The 23,972-nt window shown below is 53.0% G+C and overlaps 1 protein-coding gene across 1 annotated transcript in view; it reads left to right on the plus strand.

Annotated features, from left to right (window-relative positions):
• The first annotated feature begins 1,253 nt into the window (after positions 1-1,253).
• GTPBP2 (GTP binding protein 2) overlaps positions 1,254-23,972 on the plus strand; it is a 198,058-nt gene continuing 175,339 nt past the window's right edge. The window contains exon 1 of the mRNA XM_078647471.1: positions 1,254-1,538. Coding sequence (XP_078503597.1) covers positions 1,290-1,538 — 249 coding nt within the window. The 5' untranslated portion in view covers positions 1,254-1,289. The remainder of the gene's footprint in view (positions 1,539-23,972) is intronic.

Raw genomic sequence — 23,972 nt, forward strand, 5'->3', positions numbered from 1 at the left:
TGTTAAACGTGAGACCGATTGGCCTTGAAAGTGCATTTTACTGTAGGCAGATCAGCCTGCAATAGGTTTTATATTTAACTCGTCAATATAGTAAAAGTGGTTTGCATCTCAAGGGGAAAAAGTTCCCTTAATTCTCACCATTATAGAAAACAGTTACTATATCTATGTACAAATGCAGAGATCAGATGGGATGTTGACAAGTCACACAGGAGTGAAATGCATTAAATATGACCTTGCTGGTCCCTGAGGGAGCTTTGCTTATGGAGGGGCGTGTTTGTTTGTGGGCTGCCTAGTTTCTATTCCTGGCCTATGTATACTTAACCGCCCTCTTTCTTGCTGTGGTTACCAGGGCCCGTCTGCTACTGATGCAACCAAGAGCAAACAGCTGGTGGGGGAGGAGCTGCCAGCAGGCGGGCTTGAACCTCCACCCTGTGTTTGGAAACAAACCTTTGCGGATTCCTGATTGGACGATTCCGCGGTTTGAAAAAAGGGCGGATCGGCAGGGGCTGCCTTCGCTTGTGCAAAGCTCTGGGAGTTGTAGTCCTTTAGGGCTGCTACCACTGTGCCCCAGCAAAGTGTTTGAGGCTCCACCGAGCACAGCCCACCCTTGAGCGATGTACACACACAGAGAGGGCCCGTGCCACACAATGCCAGATGAGGAAGTCACCTGTCCACTTTTATCTTTGTATTCTAGCATGCCTTGCACAATTAAAAGACCTGAAGATCAAGCTGCATTTTATGTCTCACTTGCTACATGCTTAAATGTTTTCTTATTGTTATTATGTATATTTCTTCTCGCAATTTTACTATTTAATTTTTCACAGAAGGCTGCGGCAGCCCCTCCAGCAAGGGCACATCTAAAAAGAACCTTGCCATAAAACTAAAAGTGGCAGGCGAAAAAAAAAAGAAAATCACCAGTACACCAATTTTTGAAATTATATTTTAATTTTACCTGCTTGTTTCCTTTCAAACTTTATTTCAGTCTGCTTGAAAAAACAGTATAGGAATGCAACGTTATTTTGCCAAACTTATTTTCTTATATCCGTGACTTGAACTGGCTTCCAGGGGTGGACGGTAGAAACTTTTCGTCTGATTTCACTCGCTCGGTGAAGTCCTACCTCGCTGTCTACGCCCTCGCTCGCTTGCCTTTCTCAGCCGCAGAATCATACGAAAGTCCTACCTCTATGTTGCCGTCGGCGGCCGGCGGTCAGAGGTGACCACACTTCCCGCCGTGCCCCGCGCGGGCAGGTTCTGACGCGCGCGCTGGCCGTGGCCCCGCCCCCTTGTGTATGTCGCTGGCCCGGCTCCGGCCGGCTGTCAGAGGGCCGATGCCTGCGGTACTGAGCCGCTGCTGCCGGGCAGGGGGCGGGGAGTCCGGGGGTCGGAGCCGCGCCATGGAGGTCCGTATGGCCGAGCTCTTCTGCTCGGGCCTGGAGATCAGCGCCGCTCTGAAGCCCAAGGGTAAAAAGGCGCCCAAGGGCCGGGGCCGGAGAACCAACAACAACCGGCAGAGTCCCGCGACCAGTCTGCCCCCAGAGGTGAGGAATCGGGGGTGGGGGCGGAAGCTGGGCTCTTCCCTGACCTCCGGCCGCGGGAGGGCTGGTATGTGGAGGCAGGTATCCAGAGGTGCTTCTGTTAAAGAGGATAAATAATGGGAATGGGGGGGGGAGTGGAGAACCACTGGATTGGGGAATAACCAGATGTTAATGGTGTTCCAGGTGTGGTGGATACAACCGAGATTTGACTGCGTTCACTTGAGACTAGCACTAATACCTAGGGGAGGGGGTGCCTGAGATTAATACTCATCCAGAGGGAGACCTGAAGCTAACCCCCAGACCTAAGGGGATGCGTGCACCTGAGCCTGATGCTTAGTCGAGAAGGAGGGTAGCACCTGAGGCTCAAACGGAGGGAGGGAGCACCTGAGGCTGGTGTTCTTTCCTGAGCGAGAGTTGCACCTTCAGCTATCATGTACACACAATAATCCAGCACTCCAAAAAATGAATAATCTTGCCCTGAAGAAGTCCGTAAAGACGAAACGCGTTGGCTACTCTGTGACGTAATTTTTAACCCCTTAGCTGCGGCGGCTTTTCCGCCGCAGTGCTAAGGGGGAGGGGGCGTGGCGCTCGCATACTTGTGACGGAACCGCTCTGTCATGGCCCTCGGGTGAGCTGTGCTTATGAAGGGACGGTTCCGTCAGGCCCCGCGCGCCTATTAGAACGCTCAGCGCAGGCGTGGAATTTGTGCGGCGAGCGGGCCGTGACGGAACCGTTCCGTCACCAGCACAGCCCACCCGAGGCTCGTGATGGAACAGTTCCGTCACGAGCACGCAAGGGGTTAAAGAAACAAATATTGAATAAGGAAGTTACACTACGACCTGCTGATTCCGCTCTGAAAATATTTGTTTGTCATAAGAGTTTATTTCATTTGTTGGAGTGCTGGATTATTTTGTGTACAAAATTGTTTATATGGAGTTTTCCATAGGGGATGTAAGGGTATTGCATCTCTGATCCTTGGCACCTAAATACATAACTGTAACCTGATTAGGGGATAGCTGCAGTCATTGTTACCCCATACCCTTTGTGCTTTCATGCACCTCTAGCTATCACTAGGCCTGAGGAAGCACCAGAGGATGATGCGCGTTCTTGAGGGATGATGGCACCTGAAACTGACACTCCTCCTGAGGGAGTGGGGACCTCAAGGACTCATCCCTAGGGGGTGGGTGGACTGTAGGCTGGCAGTTCCTTCTCCTGTGGGAAATGGAGGGACCCTTGAGACTTACTCCATCCTGGGCGTAGAGATGTACTGTATACTGAGGGAGCAACCACCTGAGATTGACCCTCATTATGGGATAGGACAAACATTCGTTCCAAGGAAGAGGGTCAATTGAAATTGACTTTCACTCTTGGGGTATCTGATATAGCCGTACATCCTGGGGTAGAGGGGCTCCTGACTGCCACTTTTACAGTAGGAGAGTTTCATCTTAGACTGGCGCTCATTGTGGGAGAAACGCACGCAGCAATTGATACATCCTGGCGAGGGGAGCACCTGAAGCTGACACATTTTAGGGGAAGTAATATTATTTTATAGAGGATATTTGCAGTCACAATGGGAGAAGGAGGCACAACCTCGGGTACAGGTGTACCTGAGACTGAGGTACATCCTGGGAATTAGGGATGGGGGGTAGGATTTACAGTAACATTGGAGCAGGGGAAATGTGAGTCCCCATACTCTATGTAGGACACATGAAACTTGCACTCATCGTGAAAGGGTGGGGGGTGGAGACTGGGCGGCAGCTGAGACTGAACTGCTAGAGGACGTCTGCTACCTAGACTGACGCACGCACTGTAGGGTGGAGGGCACCTTAGGCTTCCATTCGAAAAATCAATCCATCAGTAACGTGTAAAGCGCACTACATACCCGAAAGGGTGTCGAGGCGCTGGGGAGGGGGCCGCTACTGATCGAACAGCCAGGTCTTGAGTATCCTCCTGAAGGTCAGCAGGTCTTGGGTCTGGTGTAGGCTCAGTGGGAGGGTGTTCCATGTCTTGGCGGCGAGGTGGGAGAAGGATCTCCCGCCAGTGGTTGTCCTTCTGATGCGCGGGACAGTGGCGAGTGCGAGGTTGGCGGAGCGTAGCTGGCGGTTGGGGATGTAGAAGGAGAGCAGTCTGTTGAGGTAGGCTAGGCAGGTCTTGTGGCGTGCCATGTGTGCGTGGATGAGGAGCTTAAAGGATATCCTCTTTGTGACGCGGAGCCAGTGCAAGTCCCTCAGGTGGGGGGTGATGTGGCCGTGGCGTGGTACGTCGAGGATCAGTTGTGCCGAGGCGTTTTGGATGCGTTGTAGTAGTTTGATGAGCTTGGTCGGGGCTTCCGCATAGAGCGTTTCTGTAGTCTAGTCTGCTGCTGACTAGGGCCTGGGAGACTGTCTTTCTTGCATCTGTCGGGATCCATCTATAGATCTTGCAGAGCATGCGGAGGGTGTTGAATCAGGAGGAGTCGATGGCATTGACCTGCTTGGTCATTGAAAGCGTTGAGTCGAGGATGATTCCCAGGTTGCGTCGGTGGGTGTCGGGGCTGCTCCTAATGCCGTCGGCCACCAGGAGTCGTCCCAGGCTGAAGGGTTGGAGCAGAGGATGAGGACCTCCGTCTTGTCCGAGTTCAGCTTCAGACGGCTGGTCTTCATCCAGTCGGCGATGGCCTTCATTCCTTCGTGGAGGTTGGCTTTGGCGGTGATGGGGTCCTTGGTGAGGGAGAGGATCAGTTGAGTGTCTTAGGCGTAGGAGATTATGTTGAAGTCATGCTGTCGGGCGTCGTGTGCGAGCGGGGCCATGTAAATGTTAAGCAGTGTCGGGCTGAGGGAGGATCCCTGGGGTATGCCACAGATGATCTCGGAGGCTTTGGACCGGAACAGCGGCAGGCGGATGCTCTGGGTTCTGCCGGAGAGGAAAGAGGTGGTCCATTCCAGAGCCTTGTCTCGGATCCCTGCGGCGTGGAGGCATGCGCGTAGTGTGCAGTGGCAGACGGTGTCGAAGGCGGCGGAGAGGTCTAAGAGGATGAGTGCTGCGGTCTTGCCGTTGTCCAGCAGGGTCCTGATGTCATCGGTGGCGGCGATGAGGGCAGTCTCAGTGCTGTGGTTGCTGCGGAACCCTGACTGGGAAGGGTCCAGGATTCTTTTTTCTTCGAGGTATCGGGTTAGCTGTCTGTTGACGATTTTCTCCTTGACCTTGGCTGGGAAGGGGAGCAGAGAGATGGGCCGGAAATTCTTGAGGTCTCATGGGTCTGCCTTGGGTTTTTTCAGTAGGGAGTTGATCTCGGCATGTTTCCAGCTCTCTGGGAAGGTCGCGGTCTCGAGGGAGAGATTGGTGACGTTGCGCAGGTGGGGTGCGATGGAGTTGCTTGCTTTGTTGAAGACGTGGTGTGGAAAGGGATAGGACCTCTGTGCCTCTGGGCCGGTCACTCCTCCACGCACTGCGCACACTCCCCGTGGGTGTGCCCTTGCTGGCCCGTTCCCGCCGCTGCTCGCAGCTGTGCCCCTGACCACGAGGCGTGGTCTCTGCTCCTGGAACGCAGCGCCGCTCCTGCTGCCTGCGTGACCATTCTGTTCCTGCACTGCACTATCGTCTGTCCCCCCTGTGCTGGGGCTGCTTTTCCCCGCTTTGCCCAGCCTTTCTTTCTTCCTGCCTGTCCCTTGCCCAGTCCGCCGTTTTTCCCCGCTGTTTTTACCGCCGTTTTTTTCCCGCTGTACCCCCGCCACCTCCCCGCTCCCCGCCGCTGCTCCCCTGCGGCCCCGCCCCCCTCCACCTGGAGCCTTCCCACTCGCCGCCCCGCTCCCGCCTCCCAGCTGCTCCTCCCTCCCACTGGAGCATTTAAGGAGGAGTGCACGCAGTGGTGATCTGTGACCTCTGGGCCGGTCACTCCTCCACGCACTGCGCACACTCCCCGTGGGTGTGCCCTTGCTGGCCCGTTCCCGCCGCTGCTCGCAGCTGTGCCCCTGACCACGAGGCGTGGTCTCTGCTCCTGGAACGCAGCGCCGCTCCTGCTGCCTGCGTGACCATTCTGTTCCTGCCCTGCACTATCGTCTGTCCCCCCTGTGCTGGGGCTGCTTTTCCCCGCTTTGCCCAGCCTTTCCTTCTTCCTGCCTGTCCCTTGCCCAGTCCGCCGTTTTTCCCGCTGTTTTTACCGCCGTTTTTTTCCCGCTGTACCCCCGCCACCTCCCCGCTCCCCGCCGCTGCTCCCCTGCGGCCCGCCCCCCTCCACCTGGAGCCTTCCCACTCGCCGCCCCGCTCCCGCCTCCCAGCTGCCCCTCCCTCGCTCCGCCCCCTCCACTCTCCTCTTATGGCAGAGTGGCCAACGCGCAGCGTGCACGCGCAGCGGGTGCGCCCTAAGCGCGCCGAAGGTGCGCCAAAGGTAAGCCCGTCTGCGCCTGGACCGCGCCCAGTGCCAGGACCCCTGGGCCCCGCAGACACCAGCCTACCCGCCGGACATACGCCGCCGCAGCCCTCAACGCACTCAACACCGGCAGTATCCCGGGATGCTACCGAGCCACCCCGAGACGAACCCACGGACCCTTCAGCTGCCACGCCTGCAAGTTCACCTGCATCCGGACCTGCCCCGCACCTGCACCCGCCAAGCCGAACACCAGCAGCAACCACCTGAAGTGCATCCTCCTCAACACCCGCTCCATCCACAGACACGCCATCGAACTCTGGAACCTCCTCGACACCACAGCTCCTGACATCGCCTTCCTCACGGAAACCTGGATGAACGACTCCTCGGCGCCCGCCATCGCCATCCCAGAGGGCTACAAGATCACCCGAAGAGACCGCGACAACCAGGCTAGCAGGGGGTTGTGGTCGATGGTGTGCAGAGGGTCTGTTGTGTTGCTGTCTGTTGGGTCTGTCTGGGTGTTGAAGCTGTTGTGGATGTCTGCTGTCTTGGGGTGGAAGAAGGTGGCGAGGGAGTCGCACAGGGCTTGCAACGGCAGGATGTTGTTGGTGTTGGAGCTGGGTTTGGAGAGTTCCTTCACGATGTTTAAGAGGTCCTTGCTAATGTGTGCGTTATTGTCGAGGCGGTCTTTGAATGAGGTTCTCTTGGCAGCCCTGATGAGGTGATGGTGGTTGCGGATGGCGTCCTTGTGTGCTGCGCGGTTGTCCGGAGTTTGTTTGCTGTGCAATTTCTTCTCTAGTTTCTGGCAGGCTTGCTTGGAGGCTAGGAGTTCTGGGGTGAACCAGCTGACCCTCTTGCTGTTGTCTCTGTGGACGGGTTTCTTCAGCGGGGCGAGGGTGTTAGCACAGTCCTCGATCCAGCGTCTGAGGCTGTGGGCAGCGTCATCGGTGTTGGAGAGTTCCGTGGGTGGGCTGAGAGCGAGGTTTGCATGGAGTTGGTCTTTGGTGATTTTGCTCCAGCAGCGGCAGGGGATCTGTTGGGTGCGGTGGTGTGTGGTGGGTTTCTGGAAGGTGAAGTGGACGCAGCGGTGGTCGGTCCAGAGGAGTTTGGTGGTGTGGCTGACGGAGATGTGCAGTCTTGAGGAGAAGACGGGGTCGAGCGTGTGGCCGGCGGAGTGGGTGGGCGTTGTGACGAGTTGCTTTAGTCCGCTTTCTGAGCGAGAGGGGCGACTGAGTCTGTGACTGACATTCTGAGGGAAGAGGGGTACCAAAGACTGAAGTTTCCTGGTGGGAGAGGGGCACCTGAAACCGAAACACAAAGTAGAGGACGGGGTACACCTTAGATTGGCTCCCGTCCTATCTCAGGCCGACAGTCAGATTGTAGGAGGAGCACATCAGGGACACACTCGCTTGAGCACCCGGATGTGTGAGTATTAATCCCAGATCCTGTCCCCAGATCCTGTCTTAAAGTCTTCTGGAAACCCATTGTTCTCAAACTGACACAAATACCCAGCTCAGTTGCCCGCTGTAGTATTTATCTGCTTTTTCGCAGGCATTAAATGAAAGTGTCATCAGTGATTTCTTTTTTCGGAGACTCAGTAAATAACGCAAAATACATACAAAATGTAGATGCATAACTAATTAAAATGCCAACTTTTCAAAGGTAGACACAATGATCAAATACACAGATTCACCAAAGATGTAGTATATTTTGTAAAAACTTAAACTCTACTGAAAAGGTCATTTTGTTTATTAATTATCTCGCTGCGGCTTTGACTGTGGCCTCCCATGACCCACACGTTGGCAGTAGCTTTATTACTTGTTTGCCGACTGTTCAGTCCTGATCGTGAGGATGGAAGATGTGTACATTATTGCTAGCGTTTTAATTATATTGTTCCTCTGCGACAATGCAAGTTCATGCGATAAAAGTAAAACGTTTCCGAAAGGGAAACATCAAGGTGTCTTGAGGGTCTTTGGATTGAACGGTTACAAGTTTGTTGTGGTTGCAGTATGCGATTAAGTACTAAGTTCTGTGATAAGGGTGTTTGGTCATCTCAAACTTTGAAAAATCAAACGAGTTTATACTGGAACTCTAGAATAATGCCCATCTTTAGCCACCATCTTTAGTGTAGTTACTACCTCTTCCCTTCCCCAGTCTAGAGTAGAGAAGTGTTCTTTATGGAGCGGTGGTAAGTGGCTCATCGAATTAGAGCAAATTGACCTACCCACACAGAAGTTTCTTGCAGTGTGCATGATACCCTCCACCCCCGCAGCTCCTTACCAATGCAAGCTTTACATCCTGATTAAAAAAAGTGTTTCGCCTGCTTCAGCTTTGAAACCCATGGTATTTTGGTTGTGTTTACCCGACAGCCACCATAAGCCTTTGAAGGACATATGGACTTTTTGAGAGATGGTGGGGGCAACGAAGCTACCCATTTTCTAAAGAACACTGCAATGGATTTGGGTGAAACAGAGCTCTGGTCCCAGCCCAGAAGCTTGATAGAGGGGTGATGGCGCCTTAGTGGCCTTGTGCAGGGGAATGATTGCTTTCATTGACTAATGTCATATTGAGCACTTGTCTTAGGCCCTAATATCGTATGTTTAATAATTTGGTTGGGTAATGGGTGGACCTGAATTGATGAAAACCGGAGGTCGCTGGATCTGAAAGTCATGGTTGCCACTTTCCCTTTAACCGCATGCGTGCGGGCGGAATTCCGCTCGTACGCGGAGTTTTGCAAAACCGCATTTTACGTGACGAGCTGGGCTCGTCATCAGCGTAGCAGGAGGCTACCTCATGACGAGCCCAGCTCGTCATCAGCGTGGAAGGGGTTAAAGGAATTTAGTGGCCGTTGGGAAAGGAGGTCACCCTCCTGGGTAGAAATAACAATGAAGTGCACCTCTTGCTATCCCACTAGTAAAGGGACATAAAGGACGAGGCCCCTGTTTATTCAGCGTGGAGTATGGGAAAGAACCAAGTTCTCCAGTTGTGGTAAAAGCACAGTACTTCCTCCCAGTTATATATGGAAGCCTAGGCATCCCAGAGCTACAGTGTCACCGTTACCTTAACAATGGTGTTTTCAGTCTGTGCTGAATACATCGAAGTGGGTTGTAAGATACAGGGTTCCAAAGCTTCTTGGTTTTGGTACATATTGACTAGAGGGGATGGGTTAGGGGCGCACAATTGGTAATGTTAATGTGGCGTTGCTATTTTCTGTAAGATGTATATTTTTTACGTAATATACTATTTTACTCGTTTAATTGTTTTATTATGTATTTTTGTGTGTATATATAGGTATTGTCTATACTTTTATTTGTATACATATTATAAACGTGTGATTTTATGCATTTTAATCAGTTCTATATTAGTAATGATAAAACTGTCTATCTGGAGATTTCTTGTTCATTTAGTGTAATCCCATGTGTAATTTAACATCTATGTGCCTAAGGGTTATTGCTGCATTTTTCATGATCACGCTAGATCTTTGTGGCTCACGGTGTTACTGATATGCTAACAGCCAGGATGTGCTAGTTGAGTGATGAAGCAGTGGGAGAGTGAGCTGGTGCGGTTGGATAGAGACTGGAAATAGTGGGGCAGACTGGATTGTAGTGGGATAGATTGGGGTAAATTGAGGAAGAGTATGGTGGGGTAGATTGGAGAGGAGTTGAATAGATTGCACTGGAGGGTGGGGTGGATCGGGGTAGATTGAGGTGGATTAGGAGTGGGCTGGAGGAGAGTAGATGGGGTGGGGTAGATTGTGGATTGGTGGGATGTATTGGTTCAGGTAGATTGGGTGGGGAGGAGTGGGGTAGATTGGAGTGGACAAGATTGGGGTGTTATGGGAGGGGGTGGGCTAAATGGTAGATTGGGTCAGAGTAGATGGGGGCGAGGGTGGGGTGGGGAGGGCTGGATTGGGTTAGATTGGAGTTGAGTAGATTGGGTTGGAGGAGGGTGGATTTGAGTAGAATTGTAGGTCAAAGGGGGTAGAAGGGAGTGGGGTAGATTGTGTTCGAGTGGGGTCGATGGGGTGGGGTAGATTGGGTGGAGTGGAGTCGGGTACATTAAAGTGGGATAGGCATAAAATGGAGTGTCTTGTAGTGAGTGACATAGATTGGCATGGAGTCGAGTGGCTTGGCCTGTCGCAGAGGGGCCTACAGTGTTATTTAAAAAAATGCTACACCCTCTGTTCTTATGTGGGTGCTCAGCAGGATTGTCACGTAAAGTCTCTCGCTTTGAAGTCTGAGAAATCTAAAGACCAAGCTCCCTGGAAGAGAGAGCCTGGCATTTGAGCTGTCTTTGAATGCACAGCAAATGTGGCAAGATGAGAACAAGATTTAAAGGCCAGTTAACAGAAAGTGAGTTTGAGGAAGAATACAGTATACAAAGTTTGGGCAATAGGAGGGACTAACAAAAGCTGGACATTCTGAAGTAAATAAAATCAGCAAATAGCTAGAAAATGTGAGTTGCAAACCACAAAGCCAATGGTAAGCAATGGGTGGAATGTATTCCATGTTCAACTTTTTGTAAGTTCCCAATATGTCTTTGGCAAAAGAGAAGCTGCACTGTCTGGTAGGCTTCGACCTAAAAAGGAGTGCACATACACTGGTAATTCCTGGGAAAAACAAACTTGATACTAAAAAAAGCAAATGCAAGAGCAGGGTGTACTGTGATGGATTAAGCAGTAAAACAAACTAAAACCCGTTAAGAGGATTTTATTGCAGAATTAATATAGCACCTTGTTCACCAAATGAGACTAGAAAGCCCTCCGATTTTACATCGGGTTCCTCTACACTTCTCCCGCAAGCATGATTGATTTGTTGATTGTGCTGAAGGGCGTATGGAAGAGGTTAGGTGAGGCTCGTGATTTTCTAATACATGCTCTAGTCATGGTATGGCTGGCTGGTAGCTGCTCAGAAACCTTCTGTGTTGGAGTAGACAAGGTTGCATATATGGATACCTATCCTTAATTGCTACATTTTGAGAGGTAAACTTCCAAGTTTCTCTTAGTTGAAATATGAAGCTCTTGAATTACATTTTTTAGAGACTTCACTGTTAAGTGGCTCTTTGATGGCGTCTTTGAGAATTTACTTTTTTGTTTGATAGATGTGGAGCAATGCACACCTGGTCATCTGTAAAAACTCATGCTTAATTTCTGCAGACTCTGACCAAGACTTTGTTCACCCACTCCCTGGACTCACACGCTGGGGTCTTCTACTAATGTTTTCCTGGTCAATGGCAGTAACACCCTGTTGCCCAAATTATTAAGTTGGTAATCAGTTGTCCTCCGGCGAACTCCTCCTAGCAATGCCATTCACTTCTCTGTGGCTGCTAATCCCCAGCAGTCACTTTGGACCCATGACTTTATTGATGCTGGTACTTTGAAACGGCCTTGAACCTTGTCTTGAAATAACGAGGGGCTTACTTCTCCCAGAGCTGTTACTTTAAATTAAGCCAAGATACTAAATGGGTTTTAATTTGTGTTTATTCTGTTTGAATCATTCATTGGAATGTGGTGTGTCCTGCTTGGTGCAAGTTTTTGTTTCCTGGATCTCATGGCATCTTGCTGAACTAGGTCAAAGTATTTGTAAATGGTAGAATAGGGTGATTATGATTGTTGCAAGTACTTTGTGTAATTGTAGCAGCAATCATAGCTACCCAGAGGAAGTCCGGTTTTAAGCCATGCAGGGATTGTGGGGGTCAGATTTCAATTACTGACCCCCATGAAGAACGTTTATGGTGCCTCTCGTCTGACCACGACATCTGGAAGTGTTTTGTCATGCAGGCGCTTGAACCCCAAAGCCTTAACGGAGAGTGAGGCCAAGTTGTTTATTACCAAGGTGAAAAAGACTGGGTGAAGGAGGTCGAGATCCAGGTCCAAGTCACTGACTCTGTATACCTCGAAGTCGTCGAGGAAACCTAAAAAGAAGCGGCGCCCTGGATCTCAATGTCGATCCTCAAATTCTGGAACACCGAAGTCAGGGTCTTCATTTCTCCGACGTCACCGCAAGGATGAGTTCTCTCCTTCCCCTTCTCATTCTACTCCAGCCCAGTCAGCCGCCCGAGAGATTCACCAGCACACAGAGAAATTACGCATCCGGCCACTCCAACCCCCCTCCTGGCACCAAGGTCTCCGGAGCCACTTAGATTGCCTACTCGAGCGGTCTCAGAACCAGCGTGGTACCGGATCCAGGATATCCAGCCTTTCCAGCTCCTGGTAAGGATCCGTCGTGTTTCATTAATGCGAAGTGTGGAATGTTTGCAAGAGCGGGCAACCGTGCTGGTGCGCCAGTTTGCCCCAAGGGTCTGCTTGCTTACTCCCGTAGAGGCTTGCCACCCCACTTCTCTCAGGCACCTCTTGTGCTTTTTATGCCAATTGCTCTGGGGAGTTGGCCTCTCCCAATGCCAGTGCAGTCCCGGAAGGGAAGAGTGCCGTTGGACGGATCATCTCCGACCCTCTCTGGCTCCGGTCTTGCATTGATAAAACCTCGTCTGGCGTCTTCTACTATCCTAGTGGAACTTCCATCAACGCCGGTACCAAAGTCAACAGCGCCGGTCCCAAGGATAAGATCCAGAAGGGAAGCACAAAGGCTGAAGGAAGAGGAGGAATATCGAGAGCAGCCGGAGGAGGCGGAAGAGGGTGCGATTGTTGACCCTGTGCAAGAGTTTGGGGGCCTGCAGGAGGCTAGAGGCCTGGACACATCTCCTGAATGGGGGCTCTCCTCACCAAAAGGCCTTCTAATGCAGGTGTCTTCATATCATTCTGTAATAAGGAAGGCAGCGGATCTGCTGGATTTGCCATTGCCTACTGCAGAACTTAAATCTAACATCTTAATGGAGGTACTTCGTTCCCCTTCCTCTGTCTCTAAACACCTGCTTCCTTTTTAATGAGGCTTGGACTGAGCCTATCTTGGAGGTGTGGCAGAAACCAATGACTGCTTCCACGGTGTCCAGATCTGTGGAAAGGAGATATAAGGTGGCTCCGAGAGAGCCTGCTTTCCTTTTTACCCACTGTTTCCTGAGAATCTAGTTGTCAAGGCATTTTTCTCCCCTAAACAGTCTACAGGCTCATTCCCATTTACTCCCGCAGATAGAGAATCCAGATTAATGGAGCAATCGGCAAAGAAAGTTTCTTTCTTTGGCTAGTACGAACTAAAATCCGCGAATGTGACGTGCCTGTTGGGTCGCTATATACATGCTCTGATGAACTCGGCGTGGGAGGTGCTCCTAAGCTTTCGTAAGATGTTCAGAGAAATGAACCTGAAGTACTTACTGATACTCTAGCTGCGGCCCGTCAGGGCATTCAATCGGGGCTGGGCACTGCGAACTCTGTTGCCAGGGTAATGAGTTCCTCTGTTGCAACCAGGAGGCACGCTTGGCTATGGGGGGGGGGTCTGGGTTTTCACCGGATGCACAGGTTACCCCATTTAACTTGCCTTATGGCGGTTCTCGTCTTTTTGACACCAAAGCGGACTCAGCGCTACATCGCTTTAAAGATGGTTATAGCAAGGTCGTTGGGTCTCCAGTCCCAGTCCAGGGGTTTTGAATAATGCCGGTTTCGCTGTTTTGGCATGACTTCATCCTTTTGAGTCCATTATCAGCAGTTGCAACAGCAACTACAAGCGAACCCTCTATACAGGTCATACAGGGGGAAAGGTAGAGGTGGTCTGCGAGGCACAGCTTGGCAGCAAGTCTCCTCCTCTCTGCCCCCCCCAATTGGTATGGCAGGGAAGCAGCTCTAGCTCCTCCATCATAGAGCATGTTGGTCCCGTGGGAGGACGGCTGTCCTGTTTTCTACGAAATTGGAGGTCTGTTACTTCAGATCTCTGGGTGTTGAATCTCGTGGAGAATGGGTTGAATCTCGTGGAGAATGGGTATGCCCCACCCTTCCGGGAGTTTCCCCCTCCTTTCTCCCTCGCCCGGGTTGGTTCTCAGAGGAGCACCTGTTGCTACTACAGCAGGAGGTTCTATCTGTGTTGCAGAAAGCTGCAATAGAGGTGGTTCTGGAGCAGGAAAGGGGTCATGGATGCTACTCCCTATACTTCTGATTTCCAAAAAGGGTGATTGATTGAGGCCGATCCTAGACCTCAGGATCTTGAATATTTCCCTCAAGCAGGAGAAGTTCAAGATGGTGACCCTAGCTCAGGTTCTTCTGGCGTTGTAGCAGGAAGACTGGATGGTGCCAATTGATTTGTAGGACCTGTATTTTCACATTCCCATCCTGAAGTCGCATTGGACGTATCTCTGATTTATGGAGGTATCTCAACACTACCACTTTGCAGTCCTTCCGTTCGGTCTTACCTCAGCACCTTGGGTCTTCACAAAGGTGATGGCGGTGGTAGCAGCACATTTCAGAAGATCGGGGATTATTGTTTTTCCCTATCTGGACGACTGGCTGCTCAAAGCAGTCACCAGAGATGGTGCTGCATCATTTGCAAGTAACAACATGTCTGTGGTCCGACTTGGGATTTTCGATAAACATACCCATATCTCACCTGGTGACTTCTCAGCGCAACCTGTTCATAGTGGCAGTACTGGACACTACTGTAAGTCGTGCCTTCCTGACTCTGGAGAGGATCAAGACATCCAGGCTGTGATTCCACTTTTTCAGAATGGAGCAGTTATTCTAGTCCTGAAGGTCTTGCGTCTGCTCGGTGTGTTCGCTTCCCGCATACTGTTTGTCAACCATGCACGCTGGCACATGAGGGTCCTCCAGTGGTGCCTCCACAGGCAGTGGTTTCAACACAATGGAGATCTCAAGGAGGCGGTCAGGATCTCCAGAGACACTACAGCAGAGCTGTTGTGGTGGAGTGTCTCGGACAACCTGTCTCACTGGAAGCCGTTTCAACCTCCTTATCTGGTGGTCACAGTGATAACGGATGCCTCCACTTTAGTGTGGGTGATCTGGAGTCAAATGCCTTTGGTCTCCAGAGAAAAGGTGTTTCACATCTATCTTCTGGAATTGTAGGTGATACGTTTGGCTCTCAAGGCTTTTTTCCCCTCTCTTCGCAGTCTGTCGATTCACGTCCTGACTGACAATACCACTGCAATGTGGTACAGCCACAAACGAGGAGGAATGGGGTTGTATCGTCTCTGCAGAGAGGCTCTGCGACTCTGGTCCTGGGCTCAGAACCATCAGATTTGCGTGATTGCAAATCATCTGGCCGGAGTGCTGAATGTGGGTGCGGACTGTCTCCATCTACAGTACTCGGTTGATCAAGAGTGGCTTCTACATCCGGAAGTGGTCCATCAAATTTTCAGGCTGTGGGGTTTCCTCGGTTGAACCAGTTTGCCACTCACAAGAACGTGCACTGTCCGTGGTTCTGCAATCTCCAGTATCTGATGCGGTGGAGCATTGGGGAAACTTGTTTTAGATTGGGCCTCAGCGCTTCTTTACATGTTTCCTCCCATATCCTTGATTCCCCGGGTTCTGAGGAAGATTTGCCAAGGCTAGGCCTAAGTCATATTGATCTTCCGGTTTGGCCAGGAAGGGTGTGGTACACAGACCTAATTTACCACTCATCGCATCCTTCGCTCTCTCTCCCTCTCCGGCAGACCTCCTCTCGCTGTCGCTGGGGCAGGTTCTACACCCCCCACCTCCAGAGCCTGCACCTTCATGCCTGGAGATTAAATGGGGCAGCCTGAGCTCTGTATCTCTCCCGCCGGATGTGGTGGATGTTATTTTAGCAGCCAGAAGACACTCTGCCAAATCTGTCTATTTTGGTAGGTGGGTCAATTTGGTTAAATGGTGTGGAGAGAGATCGAATAATCCTTTGCAAGCCCATTTATCTGATGTTCTGGGTTTCTCTCTTTCCCTGGCTCCCTTTTCTCTGTTTGCCAAACCAACCCTCTTTATTTAAATCTCCTATAGTTATGAGATTCATTAAGGGTCTCACCAGTAGGTTTCCTTCCACTTTTTTTTTTTTTTTGCAAAACAAATTAGGGTTTCTAAACTTTCTTTTGGTGCCCAAATGACCATAGAAGTAAACTTCTAACTCCAGCAGGTAAGGGCACTTGGAGACCCTCGGAGACCCTCAGACTGTAAGGCAGAGGCCAACAGCTAAGACCAGTCGCCACTGGTCCAGTCCAGTTGCCACTGGTCAGCTAGGTATTCCAGGAAAGAGGCCTCTTGCAGCTTATTGTGTGCTTGTAGCCACGCAGGCGGTCACCCAACTCCTCCTTGGGGTCCCTTCTCTGTCTTAAGTACAAGAGGGAGCAGGTCAGTCCTTCAGTGCTCCCCGCATGACGCAGACAGCAGGTCTGTTCATCTGATCTTCCACAGGTCCAGTAAGAGTTCTGCAGAGGCGTTTATGGGTGCCATGTTTATGCCTGGCAGCAGCTAGTGGGTGGGGTGACTCCCGATCACACCCTAACCAATGGAATAAAAGTTTCTGGGGGCAAACCTACCCTCTTTCTCAGGAGTTCCTCATTGCCTTACTGCAAACAATCCCACAGTGCCCCTCTTACTCAAAATCCAAGACTGGGAATCATCGCCCCCCATGTGAAGAGCCTTTGTGCCCACCCATGGGTGTGACCGGGGTAAAGTGCAGTCTCCTCCACTGTGGTTACTCCAAAACTGGTTTTCGGGGCAGTTTTCTTCCCACTTGGTTTGAGTAGGGGGACAAATGCTTGGGCCACTCTAAGTGTCGCCTAACGTTTACTTGTGACGGGTAAGGCATCTTTGAAGTGAGATAAGTTTCTGGGTAGATCCAAGTGGTCTTCGTGCCGGGGGAAGAAAACACATCACCTCCCCAAACTCTGGCCATTGTATCTTCCCTGATGTCGTTTTCACACCTCTTTCACACTTAATTCAGGCAGAGTACCAGCTGGGCAGGTTAATCCAATTAACCAATGTATAATAAACACAGAGGGGGCAGTTGCTCAAGTAAGGGGCAGGGCAGGCCTTACTAGATGGAACAACAGATTAGAGCAGTCAGATTGTACGGGATCGAATGATCCGATCGAAGCGCCCTCACACACCTGGTTGGGTGTCATACTTCACCATTGGGTGCTCCTCGTCTCACTGGCCCCTCACTGGGCTCTCTTTGATGTAGATCTTCTGATCTGATTATCAAGCTGTATGGTGACTGCAAGTGAGGGGGTGATGTAGGGTGGTGAAGAGGTGAATAAAAAGGGTCTATAGGAACCAAAGAAACCTTAATAAAGTAGTGGTCCCATGGCACATTAAAAACAGAGAAGCTATCTGAGGTGATAATGTATCCTAATAGCTATAGTGTGTGCTGAGTAAGGTATTACTCCTCGTCGCTCCTTTGATTATTGTTTTAAGCACATTAGCCTCCAGCAGCTTCAGGCAGTGTAAAGGTAATGTTCTAACAGCTACTTTTTTGATTTGCTTAGTAAAAATCGGACTTCTCCATGAGATTGGAATTCTATTCACTATAAAAATACCTTTTGAATGGAGCCTGCAGCTAGTAATAATGAAAACTTGTGTATTAAAGTGTGTAATGTATGCTTTGAAATGTCCTGTGTGACGGCTATGGACTGACCAGTGATCATGTTGTTTTGCCCCATGTCTCTGGGTGAACATGCCATTTATAATGTCACACATGTTCCACTACTAAATCTTATGCATCCTAGCTTGTGAGCAGAAAGGTGCACTTGAGTGTAACCGGTTTACTATTTAAAATCCAAGATTACCAGCAGGTGACTACCCCCCCCCCCCGCCCACTTTGGGGGTGGGGGCGGGGGGGGGGGGCTGGGGGTTACCACAAGAAAAGATGTCACTTTGCAACAAACTCTTTATCTGTACATTCGGTATGTTTCACTCTGTGTGTGCGGGTCCCAGGCGCGAGAGGCGGACTCTTGTTCAGGGTTTGTTATGTACAGTAGTTATTCCTGTGCCTGTACTTGGAGCGAGGCCCTGTGCTCCGGCAAACAATCTCTCCTCCCCAGGGCCCTCCCCGCCAGCAGAGCTCCTGCCAGATATGCTGACGTTGAAGGACGTGCGATCGGTTTACAGGCAGATAAGAGGCCGTCGGCTGTCACCGGGACGCCTCGGGCTGTCCTCTGCGGACGGTAAACGGGCAGGAGCAATTGATCCCTCCGGTGTGCGCTACTGTGCATACATCGGTCCTACATAGAGCCACCAGGGGGTTGATACTATGCATACATTGGTCCTGCATAGAGCCCCCGGGGGTTTGTACTGTGCATACATCGGTCCTGCACAGAGGCCCCCCCCAGGGGGTTGGTACTGTGCATCCATCGGTCCTGCACAGAGCCCCCCCAGGGGGTTGGTACTGTGCATCCATCGCTCCTGCATAGAGCCCCCCAGGGGGTTGGTACTGTGCATCCATCGGTCCTGCACAGAGCCCCCAGGGGGTTGGTAGTGTGCATCCATCGGTCCTGCATAGAGCCCCCAGGGGATTGGTACTGTGCATACATCGGTCCTGCATAGAGCCCGCGGGGGTTTGTACTGTGCATACATCGGTCCTGTGCATAGAGCCCCTGGGGGTTTGTACTGTGCATACATCGGTCCTGTGCATAGAGCCACTGGGGGTTTGTACTGTGCATACATCGGTCCTGTGCATAGAGCCACTGGGGGTTTGTACTGTGCATACATCGGTCCTGCATAGAGCCCCCGGGGGTTTGTACTGTGCATACATCGGTCCTGCATAGAGCCACCAGGGGGTTGATACTGTACATACATCGGTCCTACATAGAGCCACCAGGGGGTTGATACTATGCATACATTGGTCCTGCATAGAGCCCCCGGGGGTTTGTACTGTGCATACATCGGTCCTGCATAGAGCCCCCGGGGGTTTGTACTGTGCATACATCGGTCCTGCACAGAGCCCCCCCCCCAGGGGGTTGGTACTGTGCATCCATCGGTCCTGCACAGAGCCCCCCCCAGGGGGTTGGTACTGTGCATCCATCGCTCCTGCATAGAGCCCCCCAGGGGGTTGGTACTGTGCATCCATCGGTCCTGCACAGAGCCCCCAGGGGGTTGGTAGTGTGCATCCATCGGTCCTGCATAGAGCCCCCAGGGGATTGGTACTGTGCATACATCGGTCCTGCATAGAGCCCGCGGGGGTTTGTACTGTGCATACATCGGTCCTGTGCATAGAACCCCTGGGGGTTTGTACTGTGCATACATCGGTCCTGTGCATAGAGCCACTGGGGGTTTGTACTGTGCATACATCGGTCCTGTGCATAGAGCCACTGGGGGTTTGTACTGTGCATACATCGGTCCTGCATAGAGCCCCCGGGGGTTTGTACTGTGCATACATCGGTCCTGCATAGAGCCACCAGGGGGTTGATACTGTACATACATCGGTCCTGCATAGAGCCCCGGGGGTTTGTACTGTGCATACATTGGTCATGCATAGAACCCCGAGGGGGTTGGTACTGTGCATACATTGGTCCTGCATAGAGCCCCCAGGGGATTGGTACTGTGCATACATCGGTCCTGCATAGAGCCCCCTGGGGTTTTTACTGTGCATACATCGGTCCTGCATAGAGCCCCCGGGGTTTGTACTGTGCATACATTGGTCCTGAATAGAGCCCCCGGGGGTTTGTACTGTGCATCATTGGTGCTGCATAGAGCCCCCGGGGGTTTGTACTGTGCATACATCGGTCCTGCATAGAGCCACCAGGGGGTTGATACTGTGCATACATCGGTCCTGCATAGAGCCCCGGGGGTTTGTACTGTGCATACATTGGTCATGCATAGAACCCCGAGGGGGTTGGTACTGTGCATACATTGGTCCTGCATAGAGCCCCCAGGGGATTGGTACTGTGCATACATCGGTCCTGCATAGAGCCCCCTGGGGTTTTTACTGTGCATACATCGGTCCTGCATAGAGCCCCCGGGGGTTTGTACTGTGCATACATTGGTCCTGAATAGAGCCCCCGGGGGTTTGTACTGTGCATACATTGGTCCTGCATAGAGCCCCCGGGGGTTTGTACTGTGCATACATCGGTCCTGCATAGAGGCACCAGGGGGTTGATACTGTGCATACATCGGTCCTGCATAGAGCCCCCGGGGGTTTGTACTGTGCATACATCGGTCCTGCATAGAGCCACCGGGGGTTTGTACTGTGCATACATCGGTCCTGCATAGAGCCCCCGGGGGTTTGTACTGTGAATACATTGGTCCTGCATAGAGCCCCCGGGGGGGTTTGTACTGTGCATACATTGGTCCTGCATAGAGCACCTGGGGGGTTGTACAGTGCATACATTGGTCCTGCATGGAGCCCCTGGGGGTTTGTACTGTGCATACATCGGTCCTGCATAGAGCCACCAGGGGGTTGATACTGTGCATACATCGGTCCTGCATAGAGCCCCCAGGGGGTTGGTATTGTGCATTCATCGGTCCTGCATAGAGCCCCCGGGGGTTGGTACTGTGCATCCATCGGTCCTGCACAGAGCCCCTCCAGGGGTTTGGTACTGTGCATCCATCGGTCCTGCACAGAGCCCCCACGGGGCTTGGTACTGTGCATCCATCGGTCCTGCACAGAGCCCCCCCCCCCAGGGGGTTGGTACTGTGCATTCATCGGTCCTGCACAGAGCCCCCAGGGGGTTGGTACTGTGCATCCATCGGTCCTGCACAGAGCCCCCCCCAGGGGGTTGGTACTGTGCATCCATCGGTCCTGCACAGAGCCCCCCCCAGAGGGTTGGTACTGTGCATCCATCGCTCCTGCATAGAGCCCCCCAGGGGGTTGGTAGTGTGCATCCATCGGTCCTGCACAGAGCCCCCCAGGGGGTTGGTAGTGTGCATCCATCGGTCCTGCACAGAGCCCCCAGGGGGTTGGTACTGTGCATCCTTCGCTCCTGCACAGAGCCCCCGTGGTCCGTATTGTGCATCCATCGGTCCTGCATAGAGCACCCTAGGGGGTTGGTACTGTGCATCCATCGGTCCTGCATAGAGCCCCCCAGCGGGTTGGTACTGTGCATACATTGATTCTGCATAGAGCCCCCTAGGGGATTGGTACTGAGCATACATCGGTCCTGCATAGACCTCCCAGGGGGTTGGTACTGTGCATACATCAGTCCTGCATAGAGCCCCCCAGGGGGTTGGTACTGTGCATCCATTGGTCCTGCATAGAGCCCCCCAGGGGGTTGGTACTGTGCATCCATCGCTCCTGCATAGAGCCCCCAGGGGGTTGGTACTGTGCATCCATCGGTCCTGCATCGAGCCCCCCCAGGGGTTTGGTACGGTGCATACATCGGTCCTGCACAGAGCCCCCAGGGGGGTTGGTACTGTGCATCCATCGGTCCTGCACAGAGCCCCCAGGGGGGTTGGTACTGTGCATCCATCGGTCCTTCAGAGAGCCCCCAGGGGGGTTGGTACTGTGCATCCATCGGTCCTGCATAGAGCCCCCCCCCCGCCCCGGGGGTTGGTACTGTGCATCCATCGGTCCTGCACAGAGCCCCTCCAGGGGTTTGGTACTGTGCATCCATCGGTCCTGCACAGAGCCCCCAGGGGGCTTGGTACTGTGCATCCATCGGTCCTGCACAGAGCCCCCCCCAGGGGGTTGGTACTGTGCATCCATCGGTCCTGCACAGAGCCCCCCCCAGGGGGTTGGTACTGTGCATTCATCGGTCCTGCACAGAGCCCCCAGGGGGTTGGTACTGTGCATCCATCGGTCCTGCACAGAGCCCCCCCCCAGGGGGTTGGTACTGTGCATCCATCGGTCCTGCACAGAGCCCCCCCCAGGGGGTTGGTACTGTGCATCCATCGCTCCTGCATAGAGCCCCCCAGGGGGTTGGTACTGTGCATCCATCGGTCCTGCACAGAGCCCCCCAGGGGGTTGGTAGTGTGCATCCATCGGTCCTGCACAGAGCCCCCAGGGGGTTGGTACTGTGCATCCTTCGCTCCTGCACAGAGCCCCCGTGTTCCGTATTGTGCATCCATCGGTCCTGCATAGAGCACCCTAGGGGGTTGGTACTGTGCATCCATCGGTCCTGCATAGAGCCCCCCAGCGGGTTGGTACTGAGCATACATCGGTCCTGCATAGACCTCCCAGGGGGTTGGTACTGTGCATACATCAGTCCTGCATAGAGCCCCCCAGGGGGTTGGTACTGTGCATCCATTGGTCCTGCATAGAGCCCCCCAGGGGGTTGGTACTGTGCATCCATCGCTCCTGCATAGAGCCCCCAGGGCGTTGGTACTGTGCATCCATCGGTCCTGCATAGAGCTCCCCCCGCCCTGGGGGTTGGTACTGTGCATCCATCGGTCCTGCACAGAGCCCCTCCAGGGGTTTGGTACTGTGCATCCATCGGTCCTGCACAGAGCCCCCAGGGGGCTTGGTACTGTGAATCCATCGGTCCTGCACAGAGCCCCCCCAGGGGGCTTGGTACTGTGCATCCATCGGTCCTGCACAGAGGCCCCCCCCCAGGGGGTTGGTACTGTGCATTCATCGGTCCTGCACAGAGCCCCCAGGGGGTTGGTACTGTGCATCCATCGGTCCTGCACAGAGCCCCCCCCCCCCAGGGGGTTGGTACTGTGCATCCATCGGTCCTGCACAGAGCCCCCCCCAGGGGGTTGGTACTGTGCATCCATCGCTCCTGCATAGATCTCCCCAGGGGGTTGGTACTGTGCATCCATCGGTCCTGCACAGAGCCCCCCAGGGGGTTGGTAGTGTGCATCCATCGGTCCTGCACAGAGCCCCCAGGGGGTTGGTACTGTGCATCCTTCGCTCCTGCACAGAGCCCCCGTGGTCCGTATTGTGCATCCATCGGTCCTGCATAGAGCACCCTAGGGGGTTGGTACTGTGCATCCATCGGTCCTGCATAGAGCCCCCCAGCGGGTTGGTACTGTGCATACATTGATTCTGCATAGAGCCCCCTAGGGGATTGGTACTGAGCATACATCGGTCCTGCATAGACCTCCCAGGGGGTTGGTACTGTGCATACATCAGTCCTGCATAGAGCCCCCCAGGGGGTTGGTACTGTGCATCCATTGGTCCTGCATAGAGCCCCCCAGGGGGTTGGTACTGTGCATCCATCGCTCCTGCATAGAGCCCCCAGGGGGTTGGTACTGTGCATCCATCGGTCCTGCATAGAGCTCCCCCCGCCCCGGGGGTTGGTACTGTGCATCCATCGGTCCTGCATCGAGCCCCCCCAGGGGTTTGGTACGGTGCATACATCGGTCCTGCACAGAGCCCCCAGGGGGGTTGGTACTGTGCATCCATCGGTCCTGCACAGAGCCCCCAGGGGGGTTGGTACTGTGCATCCATCGGTCCTTCAGAGAGCCCCCAGGGGGGTTGGTACTGTGCATCCATCGGTCCTGCATAGAGCCCCCCCCCCCGCCCCGGGGGTTGGTACTGTGCATCCATCGGTCCTGCATAGAGCCCCCGTGCTCTGCAGCACCTCTCTCACCCACGGTGTGACGCGTGTGTTTAGCTGTAAATCATTGACGTGTAAACCGCGCCGGGCGAAGCGTAAAAGAGGAAGGAAAGGCGACAAGTATATGGCGAAACGAGGCAGAGCAAGAAATCGACAGGAGGCCGATGGTAGAACTAGAAGTCTGGAAAGTCACGGGTTCCACTTCTAACTTTAGTGAGCTAGTTAAGGGGATGATGCACCTGTTCCAGTGCTTGTTTATACTGTGTATCCGGCCGGCCCTGTGACTGCTACAACATAAGCGTGCCAGTGGTAAACCGGAAAATAAACTATACATTTGAATTTGTATTACTTAAATACATCGCTGTAGCTCAGAACGCCTTAAGCCTGGCCGTGTATACCACGTGACCCATTACCTACCCCATAGGACCCCGCTGTCGATGGGGCCCACCACTGGCCTGTGCTCCATCCCTGCCCGGTCCAGGCCTGGCACCCCTTCTCCGTACCACCGGGGTAAGATGTGCGTCGGACCCTTCTGGGGGAGTGTGGCGGGGTCACCCAGCCCTGGCTCTGCACCCAGACCCCCCCGGTGTGCAGTGTGCAGGGATCTCGCGTGTTTCCAGTGGACCCGTAGAGCCTCGGGTGTTCAGGGTCGGCGTCACAGCACTCAAATCCCTGAGCCTGTAGATGTCTATCATACGTCATCTATCCCACTTTAATAAGCCTGACACCGCTACTGCTTAATGCATTGTGGGTAATCCACAATGTGTGCAAATCCAGAGGGTGTCCTCGTT

Source organism: Lissotriton helveticus, chromosome 6 (assembly GCF_964261635.1).
Source record: "Lissotriton helveticus chromosome 6, aLisHel1.1, whole genome shotgun sequence".
NCBI classification, from domain to species: domain Eukaryota; kingdom Metazoa; phylum Chordata; class Amphibia; order Caudata; family Salamandridae; genus Lissotriton; species Lissotriton helveticus.